This window comes from Nyctereutes procyonoides, unplaced genomic scaffold (genome assembly GCF_905146905.1).
Source record: "Nyctereutes procyonoides isolate TBG_1078 unplaced genomic scaffold, NYPRO_anot_genome, whole genome shotgun sequence".
NCBI lineage: Eukaryota > Metazoa > Chordata > Mammalia > Carnivora > Canidae > Nyctereutes > Nyctereutes procyonoides.
The window spans coordinates 42,972,332-42,993,283 of record NW_026575120.1 but is presented as its reverse complement, the minus strand read 5'-3'; the positions used below and the strand labels follow the sequence as shown (position 1 = coordinate 42,993,283).

Genomic DNA, 20,952 nt, shown 5'->3' with positions numbered 1-20,952 from the left:
TTGGCAAGAAGTCATGACAGTTACATCCTGGTCTCTAGGCAATAGGCACATCTTTTTTTTTTTTTTTTTTTTTTTTTTTTTTTTTTTTTTAGGAAATTAGCTGAAGTGTTTAAGAAAAAATTCTTGGGGGATCCCTGGGTGGCGCAGCGGTTTGGTGCCTGCCTTTGGCCCAGGGCGCGATCCTGGAGACCTGGGATCGAATCCCACATCGGGCTCCCGGTGCATGGAGCCTGCTTCTCCCTCTGCCTGCTCGCTCTCTCTCTCGCCTCTCCTCTCTCTCTCTCGTGGAACTATCATAAATAAATAAAAATTAAAAAAAATAAACTTTAAAAAAAAAAGAAAAAATTCTTGGGAAAAAATGGTGATATATATATATATTTTTTTTCATATTGCTTTTTCTCTTCATTGTTTTATTTATTTTTTTTTCCTTTGGAAACCTTCACTGTGATAGAGTCTTCCATTTTTTACCAGACTCTGAAGATAACCAGACTCTGAAGATAAGCACACAGATTTGCAAAGGGCAACATCTGCTTATTTTGCAAACCATGAAACCAACTGCCAGTTCAGGGTGTTTCCCTAAATGACCTCAGTTCCAATAATTGGATAGAAGGACTTAGCACTTACTGAAAGTTCACGGTCACATTCATTATGGGACAGGACCCAAATTAGACCAGTGGGGGGAAGAGACACAAAGGCGGAATCTGGAGAAGAGCTTCCTGCCTGCAGATTCTGGTTGTGAAGGAGTCGTGAATGGTGTCACCTCCTCCTAGCCACGACATGTGACAGCATGCACAGTCCTGCTAACCCAGGAAGCTCATGGAGCATTCGTGTCCAGAGACTTTATTGGTGTTTCACTACAGAGGCATCACTAATGGAATCGTTGACCACGTGGTTGAGCTCGGTCTTCAGCCGACCCTTCCTTGTAGGGTAACCTGAAGTCCCGTTAGCTCAGGGTCACACCATGAACAACAAAGACACTCTGAGCAAAGAAACCCAGTAGGTTTACATGTGACCTCTTAGGAGCTGGACTTCTCTGGGAAAGCACATTCTTCACTACCTATTTTTTTTTTCCAGTAGTGGCTTAGCTGTCCTGCTTGTGATATGGTGCCTATGGAAACACTTTGGTTATAATAATGAAGAAATATTGTCACTTAATGTTTATTTTAAAAAGTCACCCCTTAGTTGTATATCCTGCATTTGACTTAATGGGAGAGGGCATGAGGTAAGGTACATTACTCAAACTTTGGTAAAATCTATGCAATGATCAAAAATGTTATCCCAGAGATCTAAATAAGATCTTTGGGGACTAAGCAGTCTGAATATTGGTAATGATTTCAGATTTTTGACTAATAGCCCAAGTCATAATTGGTTGTTCTGAGCTTTATTGAGAGAGTTGTGTATAGCTATGGCAAAGTCTTTTTTATATTTCTTTGTTTTTTTAAATGCATTTTTTATTGGAGTTCAATTTGCCAACATATAGCATAACACCCAGTGCTCATTCCATCAAGTGCCCCCCTCAGGGCCCGTCACCCAGTCACCCCCTGCCCACCTCCCTTTCCACCACCCCTAGTTCGTTTCCCAGAGTTAGGAGTCTCTCATGTTCTGTTTCCCTCCCTGATATTTCCCACTCATTTTTTCTCCTTTCCCCTTTATTCCCTTTCACTAATTTTTATATTCCCCAAATGAATGAGACCATATAATGTTTGTCCTTCTCCGATTGACTTCTTTCACTCAGCATAATACCCTCCAGTTCCATCCACGTATTTCTTTGAATACATAAACATCACCATGACATCTTCTTCCCCTATTCTGACTTTCCTTATATCTCCAAATGTATATTCTAAAAATAAAGAGAAATCTCAGAGACAGAGAAAAGAAACTCTTATAATGACATGATCATAATTACTTGACTTTTTATAGTACTATACTTTTTAGCATCTTTTAGCATAGGCTAATTGTAGCCATCCCGAAAGTGGCTGACTTAAGAGCAAATTTGGAAAAAAAAATGCATGGATGTATAGAATGCAATTTTAGAAAATCAAATCCAGTGCAGTTTTAACTTGCATTATATGTGTACGGACTTGGGCGCATGTGTGCATGTCTATGAAAGTTGAAGTGTGAGTGCCAAAATCCATCTGGAACATAAAATGTAATGAGAAGAGTGAGTGGAGCGCTAGAGATAAAAAGCAGGAAAATACAGCCTTCATTTAATACAATTCATTGGTTTTCAGACTCTTAAGAGAAAAGTAAAATTCACATATCAAGGCATTATTCAAGTTTGTACTGATTACATGTCATCTGGTAAATAGTTAACAATGTACATCTCTCTACAGAAAAACAGTCAGATACGTGAAAATGTATTGGTTTTGTTTTTGGGTTTTGTTTTGTTTTACATTAAAGGATTGTTGGATTCACTTGAATAAATTCCCAGGTCGGATAATGTCTCAGAATATTTTATATGTATATGGGACAAATAATTTTTCTATAAACCAGAAGAATTCCATATGTAATGTACTTTTTTCTGCGCATGCAGGTGTGACTCTAGAGTCGGATTCCTGCCTTGACCCAGGAATCCCTGTGAATGGCCATCGGCATGGCAGCAATTTCGGCATCAGGTCTACGGTGACTTTCAGCTGTGACCCAGGCTACACACTCAGTGATGATGAGCCCCTTATCTGTGAGAGGAACCACCAGTGGAACCATGCATTGCCCAGCTGTGATGGTAGGTGGAGGTCCACGAAGCAGGGAACCATAAGGAAATGTAGAGATGTGGAAATAGACAAACTCTCTGGGTGGTGTATGTCGTATTTTACAGAGCAGTAGGATATGAAAAGTTGTACACCTTAAAAATATTTCCATCTAATGCTTGAAGTTTACCTAGCATATTTTTCTATGAGGTGGGGCCACTGTTTAGAATGCAACGCAAATAAACTATGGGCCAGCCTTCAACTTTGTCCCCAAACACGGAAACTTCCAGAGCTTAGTTATGCACACGTTCTTCCACTTGGCATTCGTTGAAAATAGCACGTGAAGCAGGGTACGGAGTATGTGTGTTCTACGTCGTCAGACCTGGCTTTCCTCTGAATCAGGTCCCAGCATCCAGCAACTGCCCGGAGGTCTGAGCTCCCACCTCTGGTGGACCGCTCTCCCTGGAGGACTGGGAAATACTTTCTCAGGAGATCCCCGAGTGGCTTCTTGGTTCTATCAGCCACTCCCCCTGCCCCACTCAGATCGGCTCTTGGAGGTCTCAAAGCAAACACCATTCTTGATGATCACGTGACTGTACCTCTCAACCTGACGCTATGCAGCGTATAGTCACTATGACCAGAGACACATATATGTTACTCATGTCCATTTGCAAACTAAGTAAGGGATTTGTCCTTTGACCATGAATATAACCATATTATAAAATTGTTTCCATGAAAAAAATAACATTTTCCCAATAATATTTTTTCAACAATGTTATAATGTGGTTGTTATTTATGGCTTACAGAGAACCCTAATGTTAATTTATCTATAGAAAACATCACATTTAATAGCAAACTGTTATAAAAAGTCCCATGAAAGTCAAGAACAGAACAACTTTCTCAGTATCAAAAATATTACTTTACATTATGCAGAAGGTCCTTTTTTAAATATTTTATTTAAATTCAACTTGCCAAAAATAAATAAATAAATAAATAAATAAATAAATAAATAAATAAATAATAAATTCAATTTGCCAACATAGAGTATAATACCCAGTGCTCATCTCATCATGTTATGTGGAAGATGCTGACTCATGCAATAATTTAAGAAAATGATATGAATTATAAATATTATAAAGAGAGGACACTCGGGTTTGGGCAGTGCTAGTAGAGCCTACATTCAGGATAAACCTAAATCAGTGGATTTCCACAAAGGATACGGCATATTAGAAGTATAATATCTATATACACAAAAACTTTCAGGAATACATCTAATAGGAGATAATGCAGGCTTATCTTTTTTTGAGGCTTATCTTAAAAGAATTTCGAAGTTCATGATAGAATATAAAATAATATCCTAATACATGGGAATACTTAGTACATTTCTAGATGGTGGGAATGAAATTTAAATATACAAATTTTCTACAAATAGAGTTTTAATTTCAATAAAGTCTAAAAATAATTTGTATTTTGAATATTAAGTCATAACATGTTAAAATTGATCTGGAAGATGAGGGCCTTCAATTAGAAATAAATATTTTCCAGAATGATAAGAAAGGAGTCTATCTGGGATCAAAGCATCCCCAAATTACCTTTAATTAAAATAACATGAAGTCGGTGCAAAAACACTCAGATTGGTGATGTTGTGTAGGGATTCCAGTAACAAACCAGCGCCTGTGCAGGAGCCTAATTTGTCAAAGTTATTCCAGATCCGTGAGGAGGGATGACTTGATTCATAAATGATGTTGGTCCACTTGGATATCTGGACACAATCAATGGAAAACAGTGACAGATTTCACTGGATGCAGATTAGAAGTTCTATGATTTAAGAAGCCAGAGGTAAAGTGTCCGCCTGCAGAGGATAATTGCTCAGCCTAAATGACACGATAAATGACTCTAAGTCATATTATCGTACAGATGGATAGAGGGGAACAGCGACACACACGAGACACCGGATCCGTGGGGAGAACACACGCGGGCTAGTCCAGAGGGAGACAGGAGGTCCGTCGGCACTTTGGGGTGTGTCCGCTGGGACGGGGACCCGGGAAAGGCACCTAAAACAGAGTAATTCCTCTCCCCTGCTGGGTTTACCAAAAAGTAGGAAGGTCTGTGGGATCACAGAGCTGCCTGTCTGTTCTGCGCTGTGGCTGCACCTTGAGAGGATGCACTCTTTTTGGAGCAAAGAGATACCGAGTCACAGGACAATGCGGGGTCATGTGTGAGCATTTGCATGTATGTAGCGATAGGCACGTTCCCAGTATTTTGTAAAACATGACTGAGAACCGTCTTTCTACCACGGAGACCCCAACACTCTCCCGTGCGGAGACTGGCAGGCTGTAGGGAGGGGAAACGGAGACTTTCCACTTTTATCTCTACATTTTTTCTGGCCTTAGGTGAATTTTTATCATCATGTTTTATTTTCGGAATTGGAACTCTGATAATGAGAAAAATATATAAAACTTACCCACCTGGTTAAATAAACAGTGTCAGAAGGATACTAGCTTCTGGACTCATTAAGATTTTGTAAAATCTGAGAGTATCCTAAATAGTATGCAAAAATACTTTATTTGTAGAATTCTTCATTGGCAATAATTGTAACGGGGACACTGAGTGTGATAAGGGTCCATCCCTCCAAGTCCTTAGCTGTCATTCATGCATAACTGAACATCAAAAATATTGATAAAATCACTTAATCCAAAGTTTGCAACAGGTTAATCATAAAAGTGATTTTATTGGGAGAGTTACCTGACAAGCAAACACATGACTTTACTGGGCGCCACTGTGCAAGTTTAATATCGTGTTTTTATTTGGGGGCTAAAGCTGAGAGTGGAGTTTGGAAGTGGAGCCTAGAGAAGCTGCTCCCTGGTTTCCATCCTCGTGTGGGGTGGCTCGGGCGAGCGGCTGCTAGCGCAGGGCCTCTCAAGTTCTGCTGACTTTTCCGGCAGAGCTGGGAAGACTGAAAGGCTGAGGGCTCTGATGGTGATCTGAACTCGGTGCTCAAGCGCCTGCTTCATTACAGCAAAGTACACGACAGCCGTCCAGTTAACTGGACTGGATCTGGTAAAGAAAACTGACATAAGCGAGGGAGACCTGCCCTGACCCGGCTGAGACCTGGGGTTCCCACTGTAAGCCGGAGCCTTCTCCCGAGAGAGCAGGGTCCTGGCCTGTACCCCTGATTCAGCGGTGCTCGGACGACTCCCGCCACTTCCCTCGTGGGATGGTCCCGTATCTGGCCCAGGCCGACAGCTGGGGCCGCCTCCTCCGTCCACGTCTTGCCCTCCTCGTCCCGAGGCAAAGCCAGGCAGGACTTGGCGCGCTGCATTGCCCCGCGCCCCTGCCCCAGGACCCGGAGACGCTGCACCTGGAATCACGCCAGGCCACTAGCATTATTGACCTTATAAACACCCGTTTCTCCGGATACGTGGGTCAGTCGTGGTCAGTTGCGGTCGGCTCCCCACAGCCCTCTGCAGTCTGCCGCAGCCCGTGGGGCTGCCGTGACCTGGTGCCAGGGCTAGGCGGCCTCTGAGCGACAGAGGCGTACTTCTCACTGTTCCGGATCATGGCCGTTGAGGTTGGAGGGACCTCATGATGGACTTGTCGTGAGACCCGTTCTAGGCTGCAGACGGCGTGTCGTCTCACGGTGGAAGGGCCAAGGGCGCTGCGCGGGCCCCGTTTAGAAGAGCAGGAATCAGCCCTGAGGAGCTGCTCGCGGCACAGAGGCCCACCTCCTGGCACCATCGTGGGGGGCATCAGGGATGCAGCATGAGTTTTGTGGGGACCCCAACTTTCCAGTCGTGGCCTATGCCTCAACATCCACCTCATCATTCAATACAGTCTCCTCAGTTTCATTTTAAGGTCATGGGGACAGGAGTTGAAGGACTCACGTCAAATAGAGCCCTTGAGCTGGGAGTCCCGCGATGAGTAGAATAACCCAAAGTGGCCAACCTGCGAAGAGGCGCCTAGGGAGCGGGAAGGAGCCCATAGACATGACGGCACGTTCCGCACATTCCCGCGGAGTCAGTGAAGTAGGGTGAGTGGAAAATGCTCAGGAGGAAATGATCTAGGAGAAATGACGAGGGGTTAGATGGAGAAGGGCCTCCGGTTCTCTGCAAGGAACTGACATAGGAACGACAGCATATGTCTGACATTTTCCATAGAAAATAAAGCACATTAGATTCATGCATTTTATATCTTTTATCTTGTCCCAACTTAAAATTCACACACGTTTGAAATTTAACACTTGTAGGGGAATTTGTAACATAAGCTGTTTGCTTTGCTTTGGCTTCGCTGTTTCAGATAATAATGAATTTATGATAAAAGGCTATTAATAAATGTGCAAACATGGGGAGATGTTAGAGTTTGATATAAGAGTTGTTTTTGCTGCATTTTCAAATCTTAAGCAATCTCTCTCTTTTTTTTAATTAATTAGTTTATTTTTTTCTTAAGCAATCTCTTAAACCCCCTGGGTTTTTATTGTGACAAACGAACATCAATAGGATAACCTCTAAACATACATAGCTAAAAAAATAAATAAATAAAAATTAAAAAAATAAAAATAAAAATGCATAGCTATGGGAATGGAAGAAGAAATACAAATTAATTATAATATTTCATATCACCATGACAAAAAAAATTTTATCAGTATCTCTCCCAGCTCCGTAGCATCTCTTTATTTTTAGTATTCATGCATTAGCAAACTCAAGTTTTAAAGAAATCATGTGAACATTCAAGTAAACTGTCGCCTTTATATTTGGTGAAAGACAAGTATGAGGAAAAAATCCTTGTCAATATTCCATTCAATAAATATCTCGTTGTTGACCCTTTCCACAAGCATACTTTGGAAGACGACTATATTGGCAGCCACACAGTGGAGGAGTTTATCCTCTAGCAGCCTAGAGACCCGAAAGACTGATTTTTACTTATTTTTCAAATCAGCCGGTGAAATAGTGTCTTATTGGGCACAGGAAGAGTGCTTGAGAATGGAGAGGTGGCAAAGATCGTAGTTACAGTTTGGAAACTTGGAAGTCTCGGGAGGCAGATTTCGAGATGCGCCTTGAAGGACGGGGTCGAGAGGAAGGCCCAGGACTGGGGGCAGGAAGTCAGTCGCTGCGGATGGACGCAAGGTCCCGGCTTGTTCACAGGCCTTCGTGCTAGTCCTGCAGCACGGACCCGATTCCATCGGCGGGATTCAAATCCGGGGGCACCACGTCCCACGGGACCCGGAGCTTCCTGTGAGGAAAAGCCGAGGACCAGGGCAGGGCTTGGAATGCAGGATCCGCTCACGGAGCAGCTCTCAGCCATCCTCCCTTCTATTGGTAGGGATTTTTTTCCACGTAAAATGTATTTAGGGGAACAAAAGTTTCAGTAAATACGGATGCATGAATGAGGGAAGGGATAAAATCAGTGACTCCGCAGGACGTGGAGCGTCCATGGATAAACGGAAATAGGATGTGACCCCGTTAGGTTTTTGCGTTAAGCGGGACTTTAGTAGCGGCTTAAAGCAAACCAGGAAAATGGAGAAAAAGAAAAGACAAACGCCTCGGGCAGGATGCTGCGGGCTCCCACCGTTAACCTGCTCGTGGGAGAGGCAGGAGGACGGGGCCGGAGCGTTAAGTCAGGGGGCGGGGGGAGACCCGCAGCTCCAGGACGGAGGCACGTAAGGGCCAGGAGGGCCTCGATGAAGACAGGGCCACCCAGCAGGCTGCGTCCAGCAGGGGCGAGGGGGCAGGGTGACTCACCTGTGCCTTTGAGGTCAGTCAGCGTCAGCGTCGTCCTGGGAGCTGGCGCCCTGGGAACCCCAGAAGGCCTCCAGGAGAGCGCGGCCTCCTGGCCCCGACGCCCCCAGTGCTGTCACCCCTGGCACAAAATACCCGCTTCTCCTGCACGCGGGGCCACACGGGCGGCCAACGTGGGAGCCGGGCTTTGGGGCGGCGGAGCCGCCGCCTGCACCCGGAGCATCGCAGGCCCGTGGCTGGGGTCCGGCAGGAGAGGCCGAGGACAGGTGCCAGGGGGACATTGCCTGTGGGGCCTGCGGGCTCCGGCTGCGGCGCGCCCCCGTCCCTGTATGTGTCCTGGGGGCCCACGTCCTGGGAGCCGGGCGAGTGTCCATCAGGGACCCCAGCAGCCGCCCGGACCCCCCTCACCTGCACCACCTGCAAGTTCTGAGAATGGGCCACGACTCCCCTCCCCAGGACGGGTCGTGCTCCGGAGCCTCACAGATCATGTGCCTCTCCCCAGCCCATAAACCCTGGGGGCAGGGGCCGTGGTCGGGCGGCTCAGCGTTGGCGCCCCGGGAACCGGAGGCCTGGCAGGGCTGCAGCAGGTGCCGCAGGAGGCGGACAAGGTCGGGGCCCGGATGGGTGGGCGGCCCAAGCAGGGGCCCCGGGACCGCGACCCTGCACCTGCCCCTCCTCCGCCCAGATGCCTCCCGGTGGTGTCTCTGGCCCTCGGCACAGAGAAGGCGACATAAACAGTGTAATTCGAGGAGCTGTGACCCTAAGGACAGCAGACCTGAGAGTTTGCCCTGGTTTTGATAGGCACCCAGAAGGGACCCCACGGGTAGGACACGGATGATCGTTGCTCATGTCGCATGCAGGCGTGTCCGCGGCTCCTTGGAGGGGCTCGCTCGCGTCTGTGTGAATGTGGTCAGCGACCCCGGGGGCAGGAAAAGTGAAGTCAGGCCTCCTCCCTTACTGACTGCCCTTTTCCAGCTCGGGCCAGGGCCCCGGGCTGTGCTCCGCGCATCGAACTCCTTTCCCTAAAAATAGGAGAAAAAAGCAGCACGCTGTGCGGTGCCGCTGCTCCTCGGGGACCTGGGCGAGGTCGCTGCTGGCGGGCGGCCCTGCGCTGGGCAGGTCCCTGCGGGCATCCGGCGCCCCTCCCGGCCGCAAGCGCCCGTCCCAGGCGCGCCCCAACCGCAGCTCGGAGGCATCCTATTCTTTCCCTGTTTCTTGGCCTCGGCGGCGTGCATCGCCCTCCAGCATCACGTGCAGTCTGCTCTTCTCATGACTGGGGGCACATGGCCTCTTCAGCCAGAACGGTGACTCTGCGAGGACGAGGAGCTTGGTCTGTCCGCGCGGAATGTCCAGCGCCGAGGGCAGCGTCCGTCGGATGAGTGAATTCCTGATGTTACAGCAATAGCACCGCTCTCATAATGAGATGTAGAGTCCGGGTAATTTTAAGATGTGAAAAATCTTACGTCGTTAAAATATCCTAGAACTCACTCTGTTTTGCTGATTTTTTTTTTTTTTGTATGACTCTTGCGGTTCGGTCGGTGCAAAGAGATCATCCGTTCCCTAAAACCCCAAATGAGGGAGCATGAGGGGAAGTATCGCATCTTTCAACTGAATTAGCTGAGTCCTCTGCAAATATTCCTCACGGAACCGGCTTTCGGGAGACACGGTTCAGGACGTGCGTATTAATAAGAAAGGTTATTCCAGGTGTGAGCCGCCGAGGGATGCGCTTACCTCCGCCAAGAAAGGAAGCGGGGATGCGCGTGTGCACACAGGCCGTGCTTGACAGACGATGCCGCCGCCCGTGTGACCTGCGCCCCCCGACGTCTCCACTTCCTGCTCGACATCGTGTGTGACTTTTCCTCCTACTTCACAGCTGAGTCTCCAAGACACACCAAGCGGCCAGGCTGCGTTGATGAGGATTGAAACCCACTGAAGAGCTGCCCGGATCAGCAGCTGCAAAACATGCAAACCTGCCCTGCTTCTGACGCTGCAACCGTGTTAAGTCAGTGTCGTCTACACCGACAGCTCCAGCAGGACGTGTGTGGGTGTGTGCAGAGGGTCGGGGCGCAGGTTTGTTATACGGAGTTGCCCGCCCTCGTGCTGGAGGCTCTCAAGCCCCAGGACCTGCGCCGCACAAGCTGGGAGAGGGGAGCCGACCGCGTAAGATCGAGTCTGAGGACTGGCAGGCCCAGGCCCGGAAAGAGCCCGTGTTTCAGCTCAAGGGTCGTCAGGCAAGGAGAGCTCCAGCTCCTTTGGGGACGGTTCAGCCTTTTTTGTTCCTGTCAAGCCTTCAACTGATTGGGCAAGGCCCACCCACCCCGGGGAGAGCCGAGCGGTCACACAACCTCGTGCAGGGGCGGCCTCACAGAAATGCCTGGGAACCCCACGGTCCCATTACGTCGCCACACGACCCCCCTGCCCCAGCTTACCTGGCGTTCCTACCTGACTCGGGGTTATTCCTCTGGGTCTTCTACTGTTTACAACACCTTCCGAGGGCATTGAAATTGCAAGTAAAAAAAGTTTCAGCTTCGTTTTAGTCTCATAGACGTGGTTTTTGGTACTCTTTCCATCCTTATACAAAGTTAATGCCCCTTTAAAAGTATTTTATAGTTGTAATGATTATGGAAATTTGATACTACAGTAATCCTTTTCCTTATTATTTTGTTTTTTAATTTTTTTTCCTTATTATTTTAAGCCCTTTGTGGAGGTTACATCCACGGGAAAAGCGGGACAGTCCTTTCTCCTGGGTTTCCGGATTTTTACCCCAACTCTCTAAACTGTACGTGGACCATCGAGGTGTCTCATGGAAAAGGTAAGATACGACATGGACTTTACACGTGCAGGAAAACTAACGAGGTGCGGACACGAGAACAGAGCAAATAAGTATCCACGCGTGAACAAATAGATATCTAATTTCTTCACATTTATCTGGATTTTGATGTCATATTACCTTAGAAGAAAAATGACCCAAAGTGATTCATGCTACTGTAAAAGTAGATTCCGTTTTACTTTCTATCAGATAACTTGTATTCGTGCAGGTGAATGTATGCTTGGAAAGTAGGTGTGATGGTAAAGAAAAGAGGCACAAGAAATAAAACACAAATATCAGTTAAATCAAAGGGAGTAAGAAATTATCTAGACTTTTTTTTCTATGATGATAAATCTAGGATAACTTTATTAATCTGTTTATTTATTTTTAAAGATTTTATTTATTTATTGATGAGAGACAGAGAGAGAGGGGCAAAGACACAGGCAGAGGGAGAAGCAGGCTCCATGCAGGGATCCCGATGTAGGACTAGATCCCGGGACCCCGGGGTCACGCCCTGGGCTGACGGCAGGTGCTAAACGGCTGAGCCACCCGGGCTGCCCTGATAACGTTATTTAAATATTCTATTTATTTATTTGAGAGCCAGAGAGTGTGAGCATAAGCAGGGGGAGGGGCAAAGGGAGAGGGAGAAGCAGGCTCTCCGCTGAGCAGGGACCCCGATGCAGGACTCGCCCCCAGGACCCGGGATCATGACCTGAGCCCAAGGCAGACACTCAACCCACTGAGCCACCCGGGCGCCCCCAGGGTAACATTCTGTCCTTGTGCTGTGTTCCAAATCTACTCAGTATTATCGTACATAATAAATCATTGATCTTCATAAAATCCACTGATGACTGATGGAGATTTCATTATTTTCATTTTATAGGTAAGTATACTGACGGCCAGGAAAATTTGTGATTTGTGTACGAAATATAGTTATGAATCCTGAATTTAGGATTGTACCCCGGTCTCCCCTGTAGGACCAATCTTGTCGTTTTTAAGGACATCGTATGAAATATTAATCGCACAGATACCAGGGAGACATTGTCTTTACACTTTAAATTTGAATACAACTCGGTATTAGATTGACATGTGATTTTATAGCCTGTATTACGTCATGCTGACATGTATTTTGATTGCATGTTAAGAATTTCCTTGGGGGAAAAAAAAAGAGGCACCCGGGTGGCTTAGTGTTTGAGCGTCTGCCTTCAGCCCAGGGCGTGACCCCGCGGTCCCAGGATCGAGTCCTGCGTCGGGCTCCCTGCACGGAGCCTGCTTCTCCCTCTGCCTGTGTCTCTGCCTCTCTCTGTGTGTCTCTCATGAATAAATAAATAAAATCTTTAAAAAAAAATAAAAGAATTTCCTTGGGGTGCCTGGATGGCTCAGTCAGTTAAGCATCTCACTCTTGATTCTGGGTCAGGTCAGGATCTCAGGATGGTGGGATTGAGCCCCACGGCAGGCTCCGTGCTGGGTGTGGAGTCTGTTGAAGACTCTCTCTCTCCTCTTAAAAAAAGAAAAAAAGAAAAAAAGAAAAATTTCCTTGAAGGAAATTGAGAATAAGCAAGAAACAAATTGTGAGTGACCAAGAAATTGTCATCATAAAAACTAGTATTTTTATGTAAAAGGAGCTGTCCTTTTTTAGGCATTTTACTGCTTTTGCTCTGGGAATCCATTAGTAGTCGGTGTGGTTTATGTGAGGGCAGATGCGTAAGGAGAACGTAAAACCAGGATTTCCAAGAATTCTTCCCTCGGCTGTACACGTATATATGCCAGAGCTCCAACGTAAGGTTTTGTCCAGGACACACGTCAAATATAAATGCAAACCTCACGCAGCCCTTTATTCCTCTCGGGCGAATGCCTTCCCAGCGACCTTCCCGGGACACGTCCTCGCGCGTCCGTGTCTGACGCGGTTCCCCACGCGGTTCCCGCACCCCCGTGTCTAGCCTCCACCTGCACCTGCGTGCTCGTGCACTTTGACCCCTCTGACTACTTATATTTCTTTCCACTACTTATACCCTTTTGTTTCTAGATACGCTCTTTCTATTCATTCTCTGCATCTTCCTTTGAAACTTCAAAGTGAAGTTTGCAGATAACGATCGATCACATTTTGATTCAAGAGTCCGGGGTCTCTAAGCCCGGGAGACACCCTCCCCCGCACCCATCCACCCGCCCCCCGCCGTTGCCTGACGTCTGCCCACCCTCGTGCCCCCCAGGAGTTCAGATGACCTTTCACACCTTCCACCTCGAGAGCTCCCACGACTACCTGCTGATCACGGAGGACGGCAGCTTCACGGAGCCCGTGGCCAGGCTCACCGGGTCGGTCCTGCCGCACACCATCAAGGCGGGCTTGTTCGGGAACTTCACGGCCCAGCTTCGGTTCATATCGGACTTTTCCATCTCCTACGAGGGCTTCAACATCACCTTTTCAGGTACGTCGCGCCCTTCTGTCGCTGGTCTCCGGGGGCAGGGGTGGGACCGTGTGCATGAGCGTCAGGGCGGGCGTGTGCGCGTGTGCACGTGTGTGGTTACAGGTCAGTGCCCGAGCCGGGCAGGCCCTGGCCAACCTGGGAGAAGGACGTGAGGACATCGTGGATAACGTATCACCACGTTTTCCCGAAAAGCCCTTTGCGCTCGCTTCTCATCAAGCCCTTCAAAACCTCCGAGCGAAGGGGCCTCCCCAGGAGACGGGGCCAGGATGAGCCGCCATCTGAGCATCCGGGCCCTGCCCTCCAGCCGAGGCCGGCTCGCCTCGAGGACCACATCCACAGTGAGCAAAACTAGAGGACGGTGGGCACGCGCGTGAGGGTGAGCGTCCGTTTGCTTTATTGAATGCTTCGCACACACAGGCGAAGCCACCCCGCAAGCCCTGTCACGTGTTTGCTGATGATCCGCACGCAGTCCTCGCCCAGGGTCCCTGCTGCCTCACGCGGACGGTGTCCTAGGGATGGGGCCGTGTCCTGAGAGACAAGGGGGTCCTGTGAGCTGAACAACGGGGCGAGCCCGCCATCAGCTTGATGGATGGCACGAGCCGCGGTCGGCGAGGTGCTGCTGGGCGGGCCGGAGCCAACGCACATGCGGCCTCGCCCCCCAGCGGGCCTCCTGCTCTGCAGCTCCGGCTCCGGCTCCAGCGGCTGCAAGCAGCTGCATCAGTGCATGTTCGTGCTTAGGATGCCTGGGGACGGCGACTGTCCTTCCTCCTCCTCTTCTAAGCCCGGAGTTGATGCTGCTCCCTAAGGTCGTCCCGAGCCCCACAGTCGCCCGTGATGTCTCCTACTTCGAAGCTCCCGTCAATTCCCTAAGAACTTTTGATGCCACTTCCAAGATGCTTCGTCACCATGCAGGACTCTTTAACTTGTCTCATGTCTTGACGCTAAAACCCAAGGGCAAAGGGCTTCTCTGCCTCCCTTACGTCAGCGGCAGGTGCGTTCCTGTGTCGTTACGTAGTAGGGGACGGTGAGCTGATCACTCCTCACTATCGCAGGACCGTTCCCAACGTGGGCGCCGAAATGTGGTCTTATAGGGACAGATTTCCCGGGGATTTTAAGATGCTCCGACCTGTTTCACACTCCCCGTAATTAGGACCGATCGCCGTTTATCTGTATCCGACTTTGTTGGTCTTTCCAATGTTGGCATTTCACTGCATTAGCGGAGCTCTTGGGACGAGCCCAGACGACTCAATTTCTTGGAAATCTGCCGTAATCAGGCGTAATCATGAACCGTGCGGCGGAGACCTGAATGCTCCTAACACTCAGGTCCAGGTCCCCAGGTTCTTCCCTGGTGGGTCTGGGCTGCAGCCAACCCAAGACAGACGTCCCCTCTGTTCCCACTTTGCTCAAGATCCACAATGCACGTGCACGGTCCCTTCCCCGGACACCTCTCGGGACCTGGCGGCGCTGCCACCAGCGTCCAATGCTCCTGCTTCCGCTCCCGCTCGGAGCTGACAAGGAGCCTGCGCACCACCCGGGGTCAGAAAGCCGCACTAGGGCCGACGCCTCCTCTTCGCACAAACTCCCTAAACAAGCAAGCGAGCAGAACAGCAGCAGGAAACACAGAAGACACCTCTCTGGGGCTTTGCAGCCCCTTGGATCAGTCACTACATGTTTTAAAACCTTGGGGCTCCAGGGTAAAGCGTCCCAGTCTCCACCTCAGCTCCAGGCTCGGTCTGAGGGTCTGGAGCTCAAGGGCCGTGTTGGGCTCCTCGCTGGATGTGCAGCCGACCTGCACAAATCACAGCAACAAAAAAACCCTTTAAACCTTAAAAGGCAATGAGGTGCCCGGGTTTGAACGTGTGGGACAATTCGTTCGCACACAGCAGGTGGAGGAGGATCTGTAAGGCTGCTGAGGAGCCACATGGCCTAGCCGCCGTCCACGCGGGCGTCCCCAGCCCCGGGATTGCAGAGCCAGGACCTCAGTAAACATGCTCCTGAGATGTGCTGAGCAAGAGTTTCATTTGCAAGGATTTTGCCTTGAAACCCGGCTGCCAACAATCGCCAGCGCCCCCCCCCCATACAAGGGAGTTTATTTTTTTAAGTGTCCAAATAAGCGGCGACTTTATTATGCAGATGAAGCTGACTCCCTCCTGGGGACTCCTGGGATGTGAGCACTGACTCCGAAGGCTTTCACCTCGGCCTCTTCTCCTAGCCTGGCTTCCCTCCGTTGCTTGCACTAGGGTTTGGTGAAGTGGCATTTGCCACCGTGTGTCCCAGTGGCATCTCTGCCGATGCTCAGGGGACCTCAGGGGACCCTGTGGGGAGGAGCCGCAGGTGCACACCGGGTGCACGCAACCACGTGGGGCCCTGCTCCGCCCTGGGCACCAGTCGCCGGGGCCTCGTGGTGCACACTCGGTTCCCCCAGGGCCCCCTTCCTTTACCTTTAGCAGCAAAACAGTTCCACACTGTTGGAGTTACAGTCGTGAAACACGTCATCTTAAGGTTGCGCATCTTATATATATAAAATAAATATAATAAATAAATATAATTTAGTATATATATAATAAATATAATTATATATTATTTAATATAATTATTATATTTATTATTTATTATTTATTATTTATTATATATTATATTATTTAATTATATTAAAATGTAATTATAAATTATGCTACAAAATAATAGAATCCCTGCCATTCATCATGAGACAGCTTATAGTACAAGGAAAAATGATCCACAGAACGGTTATGGAGGAGTTTGAAATATATATGTATATATATATATTTTTCTAATAACTGCCATTTTTTTTAATTCTTGTGAAATAGTATTTGAGTATTCACCCACTCCCGCCAATTTACTCTGTCTCTCCGTGTCTCAGAGTACGACCTGGAGCCCTGTGATGACCCTGGCGTCCCTGCCTTCAGCCGAAGAATCGGTTTCCACTTCGGAGTCGGGGACTCTCTGACTTTCTCCTGCTTCCCGGGGTATCGCTTAGAAGGTGCAAGCAAGCTTACGTGCCTGGGTGGGGGCCGTCGTGTGTGGAGTGCACCTCTGCCAAGGTGTGTGGGTAGGTGGTCACACGCTTTCATTTCATTCATCCAGCGGGGAGAGGGGTGGCGCGGCCAGTGCGAGGGCGGCGGGCACCCGGCCTGGGAGTGGGTCCCCAGCCCTTGAGCGCGGCGCCTCCTCCGGCCTCGAGCCCCGGCGGGGCCGCCCCGCAGCATACGTCCGGCGTGTTTGGGAAGGAACACACACATACACATAAAACTGCAGCTCACCTGGGACGGAGGGAACGCGAAAGCCCGGAGCGGGCTGCGTTAGCACAAGCGCGGGCCGTTGCGTGGCTGAGAAGCAGTGAGCGCGCCCCGATGCGACGGCGGCAACGCTGCGGGCACGGGGGGGCCCCTGTCGGCCGTCACTCAGGTCGGGGACCCAGTGGCTGCGGCCCTTGGGGAGGCTGGTGCTCAGCGGGGAATCCCAGGGGTCATCACACTGGGACAACCAGGAATCCCCAGTGGGGACCGAGCGGTAGGCGGGCTGAGGACGAAGGCACCTGTGCGGCCCGGGGTCACCGCCCCGACACCTGCACTGGCCGCTTGGCCACGCCGCTTAGCAGGTGAACGGGCGGCAGAAGGTGCCTGACTGGCCCGGACTGCTGGGGGGCGGGGGGCTCCCACCGCATCCGCAGGTGCCGCGCCAGGTCGTGCAAACGGTCCCAGGACCCAGACAACGGCCGCGTGGCTCCCTGAGGAAAACCCCGTCATCCCCCCACATGCCTCTTCTCCCGTGAGCACGGCCAGGCCGGCGGCGGGTCCGCTGCACGCGTCCTCCCGTGTTCCAGCCAGAGTCCCCCACCCGCGCCTTCTTTGAAAAACAGAATGACACGGCCCAACGCAGATCCGATCAGCTTCGCCTCTCACCGGGGCGCAGGCCTGGTGGCATCTGCCGTCCGGCTTTCCCCTGAACCCGTGCCTCTCACTTGGGGGGTGATTAGGATGGGGACCCCCTTGGTGCAGGCTCACTGCAGAGAAAGAGGAGCCGTGTGTGCTGCGCGGGCCTGGAGCCCGTGGTCCCCAAGTCAGCGATGACCCCGAGGCACTTTAAGGGCTGGGAGGAAGTCCCGAGCCAGGGAAGCCAACGCTTTGTGGCCCACGGACAGCAACGCCGCATCCCTGTGAGCCTGCGGAACGGGGGTGCACTGTCCTCACCCCGTTCCTCGGTGACTCGGGCTCTTACACCGCTGCCCAGGATATGGAAGAAGAACCCACGTTAGTGTCCGCAGAGCCCTGCGCCGCCCTGAGCCCGCAGGTACCGACTCCACTGATTCCCAGGAACCAATGGGCTGAGTGGCATCGCCGTCACATGCGCTGTGCAGACGAGGACACCTGCAGACGTCACCGTGACAGGTGCAGGTCCCGCGAGGGTGCCGGGCCGAGCCCTTCCACGTGCAGCCTCTGTTCTCAGCCCCGAGTTTCCCGCATTTCCTTCCAGCCCGTCTGACCGCAAAGAGCCCTGCAGGACGTGCTAGTCACGGTGGCATTTCCCCTGAGGGCGCCACTGGTCCTTTCCTCGCAGGCTCCATGGGGGATGGGCTGTGGGGGTGGAGATGCTGGGACCCCGCCGGGTCCTGGGGTCCAGATCCCCCACCCACGATGTGCACCCAGCCCAGGAGCTCCTGGGTCCCAGATAGAGCCCAGAGGGATCGGGGCCCCACAACGGCCCCTCCTAGGGGACCCCCAGGCACCCCGTAACATGCAGCAGGGCCTGAGCCCCATCACCTTGGGGGACTCTGTGGATCCCTGCACGACCTGAGGGATCCTGAGGCATGAACCAGGAAGCCTGCGCCCAAGGTCACCACCAGGCTTGCCCTTGGGTGTCTGCCCATCCTGCTCCCTCACCTGCCACAGGTCAGGCTCTTAGGTCAGGCTGTCTCTGCCCTGTGACCTCTCATTTGAGAGCTGTCCCTTCCCCATCACCCTCTCACCTGTCAGCTGTCCCTTCCCCATCACCCTCTCACCTGTCAGCTGTCCCTTCCCTGTCACCCTCTCACCTGTCAGCTGTCCCTTCCCTGTCACCCTCTCACCTGGGATCTGTCCCTTCCCCATCACCCTCTCACCTGTGAGCTGTCCCCACCCCATCACCCTCTCACCTGTCAGCTGTCCCTTCCCTGTCACCCTCTCACTTGTCAGCTGTCCCTTCCCTGTCACCCTCTCACCTGGGATCTGTCCCTTCCCTGTCACCCTCTCACCTGGGAGCTGTCTCCCCCATCACCCTCTCACCTGTCAGCTGTCCCTTCCCTGTCACCCTCTCACCTGGGATCTGTCCCTTCCCCATCACCCTCTCACCTGGGAGCTGTCTCCCCCATCACCCACTGGACCCTCCGTCATGACAGCTCTACTCCATTAATGTTCCTCCATGTTCTGGGCTCCCATGAGGCTGACCCTGTTTGCACTGGGGCCACCTGAGCCCCGAAATCTACCTCTTTGCTTATCCGATAGGTGCTGGTCAAACAAAGATTACTTCCCTCTGAAGCTTCTCTCTCGATCTTAACACTTTGATTCTGTGCCTGCATTTCTTCTTTTAAAATGACAAAATTAAGAGTGACCGATCCACAGCCAAAAAGTTGCAAATCCATTCCAGAGATCACAGGTGACTTTGGAAGAATTTCAGCTGAATTACGAGCATGTGGTTTTGGTTTTCCCTAATAAACGTCTCATCTGAAATACAATTTCTAGTGAACACTGAAATTAAGAACTACTTTTCTCTTCATCAATTCACTCGAAAATTAAAGAGAAATGATCTTCCTGTTCGTATGTATTATTTTTAGGGCTATTTCCAATTATTTACTCCGGGTCCTGGAAACAATATCATTATGCACTCTGTAGTGTATAACAGGATGTGCACGCCTTCAGTGCCACATTTTGCATTACATTATATGTGTATCATTCAATTTATTATTTTTTTATAAGTTAAAAAGATACCCAACGGGTTTATGTGAAAATGGAGGTTTATAGGCGATTTGAGTAAACAGTCATAAACCAGGACAGGCTCAGGTGAGGTTTGATCAAGGACTTGACTTTGTAACCGAGGCCCTGTCATCTGTCAGCCCGGGTGCTGCCCCTATCTGCAGGCTCCTGTGTCCTTGGGTCGCCCTGGGAAGCTCCCTGCTCTCCCAGGAGGCGTCCTCGGGGCAGGCTCTCATGGCAGCAGACAGTCCTGCAACGCCAGCATCTTGCAGCCCAGAGAAACGGCTTTCCCAGGATGGTCTGTGCAATACCTGGTTGCCTCGGATCAGCCCACACGCGTCACCTGCCTGTTCCTGTCCAATCCCTAGCAAGGACGTTTCTCGTTGTCTTAGGATATTTAGGGGCCCATCTACATAGGTGTTGAATAATAAGGAAAATTACGTATTTTATGATTTTTGAGATATTTTGTGACATCTTGTTGGGGGAAAAAAACAGGCAGGGGAAAGGAGACATGAGTCAAATGAGTAGCCACTAGAATTCTCTAATCTAATATTGCATCGATGAGCACAGATTTTTGAACAGAAAACTCGCCCAGGCACAGTGTGCTAAGCCTCTAGTTGTACATCAGATTAATTACCAGATAGTATCTGCTGAGAGAATTTTTTAAAAATCAAAGAAAGCAAGAGTTATCTTGTTGTTGAATTTTTGCATTAATTCTATTTGTTGGACAAAACATAGTGTCCTTGGACAGAATACAATGAGGAAAAAGTCAACGGGGACACCTGGGGGGCTCAGCAGTTGAGCACCTGCCTTTGACTCAGGTCGTGACCCCGGGGTCCTGGGATCAAGTCTCACATCGGGTTCCCTGCAGGGAGCCTGCTTCTCCCTCTGCCTGAGTCTCTGCCTTTCCCTCTGTGTCTCTTGTGAATAAAAAAATAAAATCTTTTTTTTTAAGTCAACAGTATTAGCCACAATTGTATAATGGATTAAAAATATTTCAGAGAGGCATAGTACAACATTATAGCTTCTTGTATTTTGATGAACTTAACTTTCAATCTTTTGACCAATCCTATCTGTGAACATTGTTTTCCTAGGCCAAGTGGTCCATTGATTCTGTTTATTTCTATAAGTCTTGGCTTAAAATTTTGAAACGGAATTAAAAACTGAATCTAGTCTTAAAAGTTTGCTCAATAATAGCATTAAATTAAGGAAATAGAGGTTCGTAGGATAATAGACTAAAAAGAGGATCAGCACTTTATGCAATTCTGATATATTCTTTGTGAGTAAAAATAAGATGACGCATTTTAAATAATATAGGCTCTCTCT

General features: G+C 49.9%; 1 protein-coding gene across 1 annotated transcript in view; it reads left to right on the top strand.

Moving 5' to 3' along the window:
- Positions 1-20,952, top strand: part of CSMD1 (CUB and Sushi multiple domains 1) — a 1,869,885-nt gene that overhangs the window by 1,521,065 nt on the left and 327,868 nt on the right. The window contains 4 exon segments of the mRNA XM_055335505.1: positions 2,534-2,722; positions 11,118-11,234; positions 13,442-13,657; positions 16,539-16,727. Of these exon segments, the coding sequence (XP_055191480.1) occupies positions 2,534-2,722; positions 11,118-11,234; positions 13,442-13,657; positions 16,539-16,727 (711 nt within the window).